The 14,523-nt window shown below is 43.6% G+C and overlaps 1 protein-coding gene across 1 annotated transcript in view; it reads right to left on the reverse strand.

Annotated features, from left to right (window-relative positions):
- Window positions 1-14,523, reverse strand: part of NOX3 (NADPH oxidase 3) — a 64,228-nt gene that overhangs the window by 21,285 nt on the left and 28,420 nt on the right. Inside the window, exon 10 of the mRNA XM_023254521.2 lies at window positions 8,940-9,099. Coding sequence (XP_023110289.2) covers window positions 8,940-9,099 — 160 coding nt within the window. The remainder of the gene's footprint in view (window positions 1-8,939; window positions 9,100-14,523) is intronic.

The following is a 14,523-nucleotide window of genomic DNA, read 5'->3' on the forward strand; positions in this document are numbered from 1 at the left end:
CTACGGGATTATGGTGAGGGTGAGAGTGCCTGTGGTCATGGAAGCACAGTGTCTGACACGTGCATTAAGTGCTCAGACCTGTCAGTTGTGACCCCTGTTCTCTTCTCTGTTGTTTGGAGGAGCTTCCAGAATGTATACCACATGTCTATATTAGAGAGAGCAAAGGGAATCATCGGCTTTACTTGGGGGGGTCTGTGTTCCCATGGGTCACTTGTGAATTATAGAGGCAGTGATCACTGAGAAGAGGTGAAACCACGCTTTATCTCCAGCGCCAGTTTGTGAATATCAGCATTGATTGTAGGATGTGGTCCAAAAAGAGGAACCCCTTCACCGGCCAAGTGCATTCCAGGCTCTGCATGTGCAAAGCCCACAGGAGGCATTTTACGGAGTGCCAGCATTGACCTTGACCTTGACCAAGGCCTCCACCCAGGAGAAGGCCAGTGGGTTACACTGTGACCTCGCCTCCTTCCGGACAGCGCCCTCTGTTCCCCACTGTTATGAACTGGATGTTTGTGTTGTCTCCAAAAGTATAGGTTGAAACCCAATGTGATGGTATTTGGAGGTGGGGCCTTTGAGAGGAGGTTAGATTTCGGTGAGGTCATGAGAATGGGACCTCCAATGATGGGATCGGTGTCCTTCTGAGAAGAGGAAGAGACCAGAGCTCTCTCTGTCTCTGTCATGTGAGGACACAGCCAGAAGGTGGCCATCTGTAAGCCAAGAGGCCTCCTCAGACCCCAATCATGTGGGCTTCCTGATCTCGGACTTCCAGCCTCAAGAACTGTGAAAAAAATAAACATCTGCTGTTTAAGCCACCCAGTCTATGGTATTTCTGTTATAGCAGCCTGAACTATATGCTCAGATACCCATGCAGTACAAAATACAGGACCGTCGGGGCGCCTGGGTGGCTCCGTCGGTTGAGCGTCAGACTTCAGCTCAGGTCATGATCTCACGGTCCGTGAGTTCAAGCCCTGTGTCGGGCTCTGTGCTGACAGCTCAGAGCCTGGAGCCTGCTTCACATTCTGTGTCTCCCTCTCTCTCTGCTCCTTCCCCATTCATGCTCTGTCTCTCTCTGAATCAAAAATAAATAAACATTAAAAAAATAAAAAAAACAAAAACAAAATACAGGACCGTCAGAAACTCTAAACAACTAGGGTGATAGAGACTTGTCACTGAGGGAATCAGTACCATTTTCCAAAAAGAGAGTTTTTCTCTCCAAAAAGATAAAGACTGTGGCTGATTAGAAAACATAAATAAATGTTAGTTATCTTCAAAAAGTGGTAGCTATTATTGTCCCGGCTTTTATTTTGTTGTTGTTGTTGTCATGAAGGTCCTCTGGATGAATATAATTGCAAACAAATTTTGAAGCAATATTTGTTCTTATTGAGAAACTTCCTTAATGTGGCTTCCATGTTCCGTTTGAAGGAAATACAATTACAGAATAATTTTTCTGATTAACCATTATAAGACGGAGGCCAGTCTTTGTCAACCATTTTTAGTCTCCAAAAATTTTTCTTTTTAAAAAAAAATTTTTTTTAACATTTATTTATTTTTGAGACAGAGAGAGACAGAGCATGAACGGGGGAGGGTCAGAGAGAGAGGGAGACACAGAATCGGAAGCAGGCTCCAGGCTCTGGGCCATCATCAGCCCAGAGCCCGACGCGGGGCTCGAACTCACAGACCGTGAGATCGTGACCTGAGCTGAAGTCGGAAGCTTAACCGACTGAGCCACCCAGGCGCCCCCAAGACTTTTTCTTTAAAAGATCTTTAACGTTAATTATCTCATGGCTATGCTACTGCTTTGCCCCGTGAGTGAGGACTCTCCTTGTTTGTGCCTCCATTTGTTCTCGTTATAGTTCATATGTCTTGTTGGACAGCCAAAATGTTCATTAATAATAAGATCATTATATAAATTGTGAGCTAACCATACTTTGGGATGCTCTGAAGGCACTAAATAAAATGATAGTCAAATATCGGAAAAAAGGCTAGTATCCAAAATCTATAAAGAGCTCACCAAACTCCACACCCGAAAATCAAATAACCCAGTGAAGAAATGGGCAGAAAACATGAATAGACACTTCTCTAAAGAAGACATCTGGATAGCCAACAGGCACATGAAAAGATGCTCAACGTCGCTCCTCATCAGGGAAATACAAATCAAAACCACACTCAGATATCACCTCACGCCAGTCAGAGTCCCCAAAATGAACAAATCAGGAGACTATAGATGCTGGCGAGGATGTGGAGAAAAGGGAACCCTCTTGCACTGTTAGTGGGAATGCAAATTGGTGCAGCCATTCTGGAAAACAGTGTGGAGGTTCCTCAAAAAATTAAAAATAGACCTACCCTATGACCCAGCAATAGCACTGCTAGGAATTTATCCAAGGGATACAGGAGTACTGATGCATAGGGGCACTTGTACCCCAATGTTTATAGCAGCACTCTCAACAATAGCCAAATTATGGAAAGAGCCTAAATGTTCATCAACTGATGAATGGATAAAGAAATTGTGGTTTATATACACAATGGAGTACTACGTGGCAAAGAGAAAGAATGAAATATGGCCCTTTGTAGCAACGTGGATGGAACTGGAGAGTGTGATGCTAAGTGAAATAAGCCATACAGAGAAAGACAGATACCATATGGTTTCACTCTTATGTGGATCTTGAGAAACTTAACAGAAACCCATGGGGGAGGGGAAGAAAAAAAACAAAAGAGGTTAGAGTGGAAGAGAGCCAAAGCATAAGAGACTCTTAAAAACTGAGAACAAACTGAGGGTTGATGGGGGGTGGGAGGGCGGGGAGGGTGGGTGATGGGTATTGAGGAGGGCACCTTTTGGGATGAGCACTGGGTGTTGTATGGAAACCAATTTGACAATAAACTTCAGATATTGGAAAAAAAATGATAGTCAATCACTAGGTATTGATGCTGAAGGCACGCTGAGCCATGTTATATAAAGGGAAAAAACAATAAAACAAAGTGCACATCTCTCTGTCTCTCTCTACCCACATCTCTGTTTACGTACGAATAAAATAACACAGTGATATGCACATGGGTGGGTGTGCGTGCGCAGATGCGTGGAGAAGCAAGGGAATGAGACACACCCCCATGTTTAATGGTGAGCCCCTTAGAGAACAAAGTGGTGGTGGTGGTTACTTTGGGGAGGAAGGCCAATGGAGGGAGATTTTTGACTCTTTTATTTGAATATTTTACAAGGACATTATACTCTCGTATGGCTTGTGTGGTTAATAAACCACAATATCAAAACTATTAATACTAGTCACTATCCCACAGGGCAAGGTTGAGTCCCGATAGGGGACTGAAGTCTTTTGAGGCTGTCTAGGGAACGATGGGGGGGGGGGCACAGGTGTTTTCTGGAGAGGTAAACGTGGCCTCGTGTGTCCCAGTTCAATTTATTACAGCACTGTGAGTGGTGAGCAGAGGTGATCAATTCCAGGGGTGGCCAGAGCTCCAGTGTGAGGAAAAGGGAAAGCAAATAATTTCTCAAACTAAACAGATTAAATTAAGTGCATTTTTCATTCATTAGAAAAGAGAGCAGGCCCTCCTTTGTTTTATTAATATATTTAAGTAGAGTATGGATTTTTGCCTTTCTTGGCCGCCTTGCCTTGTTCCCACTGGCCCATGCTGTCTTTTTATTTGAATTATCTGTTTATTATATTAGGTTAAGAACCCAAGGCCATCTTGCATGGGACACACTATAAATACCCATTATCATGGTTATGTATTATTGAGGCGATGAAGGAAGACAATTTATGAAGAAATGAGATTATCTCAGTTTTTTGGTAATCTATCTTATTATAGTCTGAAGATTACATATGCAGTTAAGAAAATGAACCAAATCTTCCAGTTGGCCGTCCTCTCAGCCCTGTCTACACGGCCGTGACATTAGGGGAACTAAAATGTATAAGCCAATATATTGATGCCCGCAATCCCCCCTTCCCCATTTGTACACACCTATTTCATTCATCATTTTGACAGTTTGCACAAGCAAACTGTCCTAATTTTTTCCAAGAGCTCTCTTCACAAATCGAGTGCGATGTGGAATTAATCATCCCGTTAGGCAGGCGTTGGAGGACATTCATTGCCAGGGGGTATTTACACGCCCAGCACTCAGCTTCCTTCAAGTTGTATCAGGGACTCCTCAACCACCCACACCTCCTCCCCTCATCCCGAAGATGTGTCCTGTGTGCATCTGCCTTCCACCAAGTGAAGTTTGACTCCTACTCCTGTGTTGAAAACACCTCTTTTCACATATTACAGCCTTTCCCCATTTCCTTCCCCCCTGGCAAGCCATCATTCTAACTTGCTGTTACTTCGCCTTCTTGGGAAATTTCCTCCCAACCACTTCTCCCCCTCCTCCCCACCATCTTTAAAAATAAAAGATAGTTAGAAAGAAAATTTAAAACCCCGGCTTCAAATAGAAAACGCTACACACGATCCTAAAGAAGCAGCAGGCGTCCTATTGGCCATTCTCCTGCATTTAACTTAGAAGTGTTCTAGAATAACGTGGCAGAGGAGAAGGGTGAAGAGCTAACAGTTCGCAATGGTTAACAACCAACAAAACTTTCGGTTTTGTTAGTATCGTAGGCTTGCAACGTCAGGCTTGTATGTAAAAATGCATGCCTTTATGCCAACCGGTCTTTTATACAGGGAGAAGGAAATCACATCTCATTGCAGTTAGCCATCTAGGCTTAAAATTCCAGCTCAGAACCCCTAGGCTGCATTTTCCCCTTTCCTTACTACAGAAGAGAACAATCTGAAAACTCTAGTCCAGATCTATACTTGTGAGGACGCTTGTTAGATAAATATGTACTGCTGTGCTCCCCTGCACTTAAAAATTATATAGATGCTGACAGTTTCATGGAAAGGGTATTTATATTTCAAAAACATGTAGGCGGCCCTGACAAATATTAGTTACATAAGCCTAATGATAGTTGTACTCAAACAAGCACGGAGTGGCTTTAAAACAGAAAAACTTCTTTAAACTTCTTCTGCTACGTGTAGACTCTAACAAGGTGAATCTTAAGCATCATTTGCAGCCTAAACTTTCAATAGCATGAAATCTCACTTCTTGCATAAAAGAGCCTTGATGTGGAAGTTGGAAACACACGGTCCGACCCTGATTCAGCGGTTAACCAGCTGGGGGACTTCAGACAAATCATTTCCTCATTTCCCAGTCTAAGTACAGACTCTGACCTTTCATGGTCATATGCAAAGCTGGGAAGTTAAGACCTCTCAAGTTATTTTGTGATTCTATGCTTTTAGCTTTCTTCTGCCGTATACCATTATTCTGACCTTTATTTTTGGTGGACTATTGCCCCAATATTGCCCCCAGTTTCTGTAAGTTATAAAAACATCTTTTTTTTATTTCCAATCCTTTGGCTTCTGTTTTTTTTTTTGTTTGTTTGTTTTGTTTTTTTTTGGGTTTTTTTTTTTTGGATGGAGATCAATGTCCCTGTTTTTTTTTTAATTAAAAAAAATTTTTTTTTCAACGTTTATTTATTTTTGGGACAGAGAGAAACAGAGCATGAACGGGGGAGGGGCAGAGAGAGAGGGAGACACAGAATTGGAAACAGGCTCCAGGCTCTGAGCCATCAGCCCAGAGCCCGACGCGGGGCTTGAACTCACGGACTGCGAGATCGTGACCTGGCTGAAGTCGGACGCTTAACCGACTACGCCACCCAGGCGCCCCTCAATGTCCCTGTTTTATAGCTTTGTGGTAACTGCTTAACCCTCCCGCTGAAACAGCCTTGAGAAACCCCAAACACAGAGCCCAGAAATAACAATGAAATAGTGAAGGAGGAGGTGGTGTCAGGATTTTGTGGGTTCTTACAAAAATTTTTCCTTTTGTAGTAAAATAATTGAAACATATTATTTGAATTATAACATTACTGAACAGATAGCTTTTTTGGTTAAATAACCATGACTTAATCTTCGTAAACTAGGATTTTATCAAAAATGGCATAGAAGCCATTTGTTCATTCGTTTTGGCATGGAGACATTTATTCACTAGGTGATTTATTAAAAAATTATAGCGTGTGTGTGTGTGTGTGTGTGTGTGTGTTTGTGTATCTCATCATGCATATCCAAAGAAGCCGCACTCAAGGAGCTCAGAATCAGTTAGGGGAAATGAGATCCTTTGTGAACATGACATAAAAGCATAAGGCTAATGAATGCTGAGAGAAGGGTGGGGTGCCCTTAGTCTGGTGTGAGGAAAGTGAGAGGCATGTCACGTCTGTATCCAAGGGCCTGGCACGTAGTAGGTGCTGAATAGTTAGTTATTCACTGAGCGAATCAGTCAACGAAAGTCAGGCCCACCATCACCATCTTCATGTGAAATATAACATGACCTTTAGTGTTGGGAAAACCATGAAGGAAGAAGCTGCCTGTATGAGTGAGTTTTACTTGGGAGACAGCAAGAGGAAAGAGAAAGCTTAGGGGATTGAGAAATCCTCATAAACCATAACAAAGCATTGTTGGGAGGCCCAGATAAATAGAACAGTAGCTGTTTTACTGGTTTTGTACCATAGACTGACTGTCTGCATCCCCCCCAAATTCATATTTTGAAACCTAATCCCCGAAAGCGATAATATTGGGAAGTTGGGTATTTTGGAGGTGATGTGTTTATCCAGGAGGAACCCTCAGCAGTGAGACCAGTGCCCTTATGAAAAAGACTCCAGACTTCTAGACTTCTGCGTCTATTTTTTTCCTGAGTCACGAATGGCGAGACAACAAATCGGACTCTCGCTGATGAAAAAGGAAGAAAGGACTACAAAAAGCTCCCTCACCCCCTTCTGCCAAGGAAGCTATAGGCTAGAAGACCGCCATCTGTAAACGAGAAAGCAGGCTCTCATCAGACACCGCGGCAGCCAGTCCATTGACCTTGAACTTCCCAGCAGCCGGAACTGTGAGAAATACGTTTCTGTTGGTATCGTGGGATAGGAGCCCCAACAGACTAAGACACTTTGTTGGAACTTACTATGGCAGAGAGGAGAGGCGATGGGCTTTAGCAAAAGAAGAGTCTGGATTCGGACTCTCCTACTATTTCCCAGCTCTCTGTGCTTTGGGTTCCTCAGGACTAAACTGAGGATGTCACTTATCTGAAAGGGCAATGATGACAATTTGATAATACAAGCTATCGTTCCTATTAGCTTTGTGATCAGCTTCGACTTTTCTCATCTGTAAATGGGAATAAAAATGATAAGTTCCTTAAAAAGATGATGCGAGATAGTATGTGTAAAATGCCTAACTTCCCATCTGCCAGGTAGTCAAGGCTTGATGGGTCTAAGCTATTAGTAGTAGAAATGGTAATCGAGCCACATCCTTGGCAGTGATAATGAACTTTTATATCATTCTGTACACATGTACGTCACATTATTCGCACATTACATTATTTCTTTGTCTTCTTTGGTATTAAAACTCCCCGTTGGATATGGGCCCTTATTTCTCCATTTCGCAGATCAGGAAACCCAGTCAGAGAGGTGACTTGAGTCACTCAAGGTGATGCATTTAGTGAGGGTGGAGTGAGGCTGGGGCGGATTCTCTGGCCAGGAGTCCCACAGTCTGCCTATATAACAATGGTGGCGGTCAAACACAATGGTGGCAGTCATATCTACCATATGTTGGTTATGTCATGGAAAGAGCCAGATGGATCTAATCTGAATCCTGATTCTGCCTTTTACTACCCATGTATTTTTAGGGAACACACTTTGGTTTCTCTAACCTTCAGCTTCCTTATCTGGAAAACAAGCTTGGTATTATCTACTTTATAAAGTTGTTGGGAAGGTTATAACCATCAAATGAGAAAGTGTATGTCAAGCACCTGTCATTGGAAACTCACGAAATGATAGCTAATTTTATTCTTATTTCTTAGTTGGGAAAGCCCCAACTTTAGAGCTCTTCTAGTCTCATACTGCCCCAGTGCTTTGAAGAATGCTCTTGCTCAATAAGTGCTAGGTGGAGAAGGTTTCCATGGCTAACTAAGCTTGACAAAGGTGGGTGAAACAAAACCGAATGAGGTTCTTTTCTATAGAACTTATTTAATAGGGCAAGAAATGATGTGAATCTCCTAGAATGAGATTTGTAGGACTTTAAGTTCTTATGATCACACAGTTCTCTTTTGTGGGCCATATCATAAGACTAATGTTCATATCCAACTATGTTAGACAGACATGCTAATCGAATTAAGTGAGTTCCTTTGACAGGTGGGAAAGTGTAGCCAAAGTGTGAACCCAAGAAGTGACAGAATCAGGACCGGAACCGGGCTCGCTTAATATCCCGAGTCCTCCTGAATTAACACCCCTCGGCGTCAACATGGCTCCCTTTCTCCTGCTGTTCTGGTGTCTACGGCTGGGCCTCGGAGGGTTAAAGTAAGGACAGTCTCTGGGCAGGACAAAGGAAGGAAGGTAACCATGGAGGTGTCTAGTCAGAGAACACATCAGACATGACAAAAGAGATTCTGAGCTTGGCGATATCAAGTAAGCAGGCCAGTGAGTTCCAACCGTGGCATTCTTGTTAAGGCTACGAGTGCACGAAAGGAAGATGTTGAATTGCATCCTGCAACGGTAGTATCAGGCCAAAGAGACTAAGGGAAAGGCCTCCTGTTAATATCACTAACTGTCGCCCAGTCACAAAGCCATTTGCAGCCTGTCCATATTTTACTGACATGAGCAATTACATGTCCTGTAATGGCAACGAAGCAATAAAATTTATGTCTTGTCATCTTTAACAAGATTAGACATAACCCTTCTCATAAATGTAATACCGAATGGAGATTTTTAAGAACATAAGTATAGTTAAGGATCCTTGAATTTATCCCTCATAGTTAATTAAAATCCTCCCCAGGAATTGGCAGATGATAGATAGAAGGATGTGGAACCTCTTAATCCACGTTAAGTGTGAACTAATGATTTTTTCCATACCTTGCTCAGCTTCAGCTGGGTGTGCGACTCACATCTGTACCATATGGATTTCAGGAGAGAGGCGAAGGGAGTCACCCCTATTCCTGCAGCAACGCACACGCTCACTGGGTAGTGAAACACGTCCGTCAGTGCGGTTCCAAACGGCCCGTCCACCGCCAGCCTGCAATCACAGAATGTGGCCTTGGTGACGTTCAGACGCAACGCTCTTGAAAACAGAGCCACCCTCAAGCACGGCTCTTTGCAGGATGTTTGTAACTGGGTGCAGGGGGGTTGGCTCTGAGCTTGAGAATGCCCTGTCTGGAGAGCCTAGACTTAACATGAGGAACTGGGGGCCTGGACTCACGGGGGGATGACCAGAAAGGCCGGTCCAGGTGCATTCATGGTAGGACAAAGCCTGACTTTTCTGGCTTGAGCCCACTCCTCTTCCACGTGGCCAGCTCTTCTTACAATTTCTAGAAGCTTGTTTTGGCCCTGGTAGAAGAGGCCATCTCTTCTCCTCGCCTCGCCTCGCCTCTCCTCTCCCCCCCCGCCCCCGCTTCCCTCCCCTTCCCTCCTCTCCTTTCTTCCACCATCAAAGGAATAAAGCAGAAGGTGGTTTAGAAGGCTTATGTGTCCTTTTGCTAACATGCTTCTTCTCTGTTTTTACTTATTCAGTCCCACATCTTAGTGCGTTCATATCATTTTCATCTAATAGAAGCCATTCATTTGGAATAAGTATAATTTTGAGATCATTTGTCAGGTATGTGGAACTTCTAAAACTTGTTGTTTCAGATTACGTGAGCTCAAAATCTGTGATGATCAGGCCGGGAACGACACTGACGTTTTGTCTTTGCTTAGCAAGTTCTTCTTGGTAAGGATGAAGCATATTTATTGAATAAATACGATTGTCTTTAACATGGTCCGGAAGAGACTGGCCCCCGGATTCGACTCCATTTCTCAACACCAGTTCTCCACACTGGCTTTTCTTTCCTTCCCCAAAATACACAGTACCCCCCTTCTGCCACAGGGCCTTTGCATGTGATAATCCAAGTAATCGCTAGGAATCCTCGGTCCCGATTCCTCCCCTCTCCCTGTCTTGGTTCATAGTTACCCTTTCATTAGGTCTTCTCTCAATCATCATTTCCCTGGGGGAGCTTCGTGGATCCTTTGCACTAAGGCTAAATCCCCTCTTATATACTTTATAGCCCCATGTACCCCTCCTCTGTAGTCCGCATCACGGTTGTAGTTTTACAGTTTTTGGGGTGTGTGCGCGTGATTTGATTTGTGTCTCTCTTGATCACGAGACAACAAGTTCTCCGGAGGGAGGGGCCGGGTCTGTCCTTGCTCACCACTGCGTCCCAACGCCTGGCATGCTCTGTGGCACGGAGCTGTTCAGTAACAATTTGTTGAATAAATTGTAAAGGGAATGTTTAAAATATTTCAGTCAGCAGAATGTATTAAATAACCTCAACTATTCCAAAAGCACACATTTACATATGAACAGAGATATGCTAATTAAAAGGCTTCTAAGTTATTCATAACCATTCCCTAAGGGGTGTCTGTAGAAGGCACCCGAGGTTGGCCCATTTGGGCTTACTTTGTGTTCATGAAAGTTCAATTGGGTTTTATTTTTAAATATTCCATATGCCAGACCTCCTAATAATTCAAATTAACTCTCTTCAAGTTAATCTTAATTAATAAGGCTTTATTACATATTGATTTATGGAAATGGAAGAATAAAAATAAAAGGTCATTAACCAGAAAGGGTTAGTATCTCAGCCCACTGTAGATTATTTTATAAATAATTAGATAAGGGGAATTGAGAGAGAAAAAATGAAACTGTCCAAGGATTAAAATGTCTTACCGTTAATTGTTTTTATAATTAGTTGTATTTGGGACCTCTCTGACACTGATTTGAAAAGATAACAATTAAACCCAAAGAAGAATTGTGTCACACAATCCACAGAAATACACAATAGCTAAATTTCCTCATAATCAGAATTGTGCATCTAAGCTGGAAGAGGCAGGAGAAAATATTTAGTCCAACTGCCCTGATAATATAGATAATATAGTCATCCTGCCTTCCACCACCCCGACAGCTGATCGCATTCTGCTGTTAACTTGCGGGGGGCAGGGGGGGCAGTTCAAAGCAATAGACAGTTTTTCACACGTCTCACCAACCTCTGTCTTCTGACCACACTCCCGAGAAACGCGCACCAGCTCTCTTCCCTTTCTTGTCTCAGGTCTTTCAATGGTTGATGGTAGCTATCGTGACGCCCTGATTGTTCTTTTCTGGACCAAAACGTCTCCATTTCTGGAGACCTCTCGCAATCCTGAATCGACTCTCTTTGCCCAAGTTCTTGTTCATCCAGTTCACCCAGCTACTTCCTCTTCGATGTGGATCCAGAGTTTAAGGATGCCGCTTGGAAAACGATGACCCTTTCTGGCATCCACACCGTGCGGTTCCTTGCTGCTCTGGTCCGCCGCACACCCACCTGCCTCATCGACCTCCACCCTCGACTCTCTGAACCCATGGCCTTTGCTCATAGACACGTTCTCCTTGTGGTCATTGCTGTCATGGACATATCTGCAGTCGGTGACCTTTCATGGTTTGCTAATAATAATAGCCAGCCTTTTTTTTTTTTTTTTTTTTTTTTTTTTTTTTTTACTATGCGTCATGTTAAGGGCTTTTAAAGGACTGTCACCTTTAAACCTAAACAAACTCTTAGGTACTACGATTATCATCTTTATTTTACAGATGGGGAAACTGAGGCACACAGTGACATGTACTCTCTAAGAGCACATGCAAAACTGGGCTTTGAACCCAGGCTGTCAGAACTGAAATCCTTGGCTCTAGGAAGCAGGTTAGTCACTGAAATCTCTAGCATCAACTCTGAGAAATTCCTCCGTTTTACCTCAGAAGGCAAAGTGCTTTAAAATAGCTCCCATTCTCTTCCCTTTTCCTGGGCACAGAATAAAGAAGTTTCCCAGCTCTCTGTCTAGGTTTGCTTCTTGCCTGGGCCTCACAGATTCCTCGGGCTGGTTTAAATCCTTTCTGGGGATGCCTGGGTGGCTCAGTCGGTTAAGCGGCCGACTTCAGCTCAGGTCATGATCTCGCGGTCCGTGAGTTCGAGCCCCGCGTTGGGCTCTGTGCTGACAGCTCGGAGCCTGGAGCCTGCTTCGGATTCTGTGTCTCCCTCTCTCTCTGCTTCTCCCCCACTCATGCTCTGTCTCTCCCTCTCTCTCAAAAATAAATAAACATTAAAAAAAATTTAAAAAATGTAATGATCAGGTCATGATCTCACAGTTCATGGGTTCTGGCCCCAAGTGGGCTCCATGCTGACAGTGCAGAGGCTGCTTGGGATCCTCTCTCTTTACCTCTCTCTCTCTTTCAGTACCCCACTTTCATTCTCAGTCTCTCTTTCTCCCTCTCTCTCAAAATAAATACATAAACAAACTTAAAAAAATCCTTTCTGGGTCCAAAGCAGTGAAAAATTATACTTCTCCCTCCCATGTGTTTGATTCAATTCAAAGACAAAATAACGTTAATAGATAAAATCGAACGAGGAAATCCAGTAAAATTCTGATTCTTCATATATTGAAGAGTTAGACAAATATGCCTACACGTGTATAGAGGCAGAGATCAGTGAGTTTAACAAATGAAGGGAAACTGCACTGTTTCCAACAACTCGTTTTCAGTCCTTCAATAAATATTCACTGAGTACCAACTAAGAGTTAGGGCCTATTCTAGGCACTGAACGCAACAAAGTGAGCCAAATGGATAATGTCCCTTTTCTTATGGAACTTCCATTCTAGCATGGGAAGATACCTGGTAAACAGATAAACGAGCAGATATTTCGTGTGTCAGGTGGTTGATAAGTACCATGTGGAAGAATGAAGCAGGGCACGGGACAAAGTGGTTGTTGAGCTTCCGTTGGGGGTCATTGTCTCAGATGGGGCAGGAAGGAAACACCTCACTAGGAGACATTTGAACAAATGCCTGGGGGAAGTAAGGGAGCAACCAAGCAGAGATCTGGGGAAGAGTGCTCCAGATGGAGGTATAGAAGTGGTAAAGGTGATTAGAAGAGAAAAACAAGAAGGAAGCCTGGAAGAACGGCTGAGTGCAAGGTGGTGGTGGTGGGGGGTGGGCGGGGAGGCAGGAGGTGGGGCAGAGAAGCCCAGGGAGACCTGGCGGGTGGGGGGGAGAGGACATATCATGTTGGGCCTTGAGCTGACGATGCACTCCACAGATAGAAGGCATATTGACTACTGAGAAACATGACTGAGTTCTTGTTGGGGTATTGGCTGAAATGCCAGCTGGTGGGCGAAAGGGAAGGTTGGTTGATAGACCGGGCAACTGTATACACTGACAGCAGAGACCAGGCTAGAGACAGGATGAAAGCACTGATCTGGGCAACACCACAAGGAGGGCAGGGACGTTCTGTGTGTCCAGTTTTACTCCCGATTTTAGGCCTTTGCACTGCATTCTGAATCTTAGAATTCCGCTACATTGCTTCCTTTCCATGATTAAAAAAGAGAAGGTCTTAAATGGAGTAGTAGTTAGGTACTGTCAGCTGATTTGTCTCCAGAGATGATGCTTATACAGTCAAGCCTTGGATGGCGAGTAACTCGTTGGGTGAGTGTTCCACAAGACACACAAACATTTCTAGTTTGATAAACTAGTGATGTCCTTGCAGTATGAGCAGTATGTGATGCTGCATGTCACATGATCACATGTCACATGATCACATGATCACAACTGAGCTAATAGGTCTTGTCTCTCTCTCTCTCTTCACAACGATTTTGGGTGATCGTCTCCCATGCTCAGGTGCTCGGTCTCAGGCTGTGGTGTTTGGCAGAAATCCTTGATGTTTCAGAACATTGGACAGTGCCCACAACCGGCACTGGGGTATTTTTTGTCACTTCGGAGTCCCTATGGACAGTCCTTTGCTTTTCCATGCCTGAGTAAGCTTAGGAACGCTTTGCTTCATTGTAGGTCATTGGATAGGTTCTTTGTGAAAGTTGCGTGAAAAGAAAAAGATCCCATTGAGCCAACAGATAGCAGTGATTCTGTTAGTGATAGTGAAAGTCGTCCTACACAACCACCCTCCTTTCTCTTGTCTCCCTCACACCAGCCACGGAGGTTTTCAAAGGTACGTACAGGTTAATCTGTTTATTATTTGTTTTAATATTGTGTGTTTTCTTTGTTATTTCGTATTTATTACAGTATCGGAATCATTTTTACATGAATATTTTTGGGTTGTGGAATCCAAATAATTGGGTTGGGTTTCCATCATTTCTTATGGGGAAATTCGCTTTGATATACCCGTGCTTTGGATTATAAGCATGTCCCGGAACGAATTGTGCTCGCAGACCGAGGTTTTACCGTACTTGGTTTGTTATCACACCATTCTTCAGTTCCAGGCTTTGAAATGAAGGCATGTGACTCTTCCTACCTAGTGAACGTGACCAAGCCCAGTGCTACACGGTTACAGTTCAGTGTCTCATGGGGAGGGGGGAAGAGGGACGATTGGCTAAATAGGTCCTGAGCCTTAAGTTTATTCGAGTGCCTAGTTTGCCACCTGTAAATATTTGTTAAAATAAA

This window comes from Felis catus, chromosome B2, assembly GCF_018350175.1.
Source record: "Felis catus isolate Fca126 chromosome B2, F.catus_Fca126_mat1.0, whole genome shotgun sequence".
NCBI lineage: Eukaryota > Metazoa > Chordata > Mammalia > Carnivora > Felidae > Felis > Felis catus.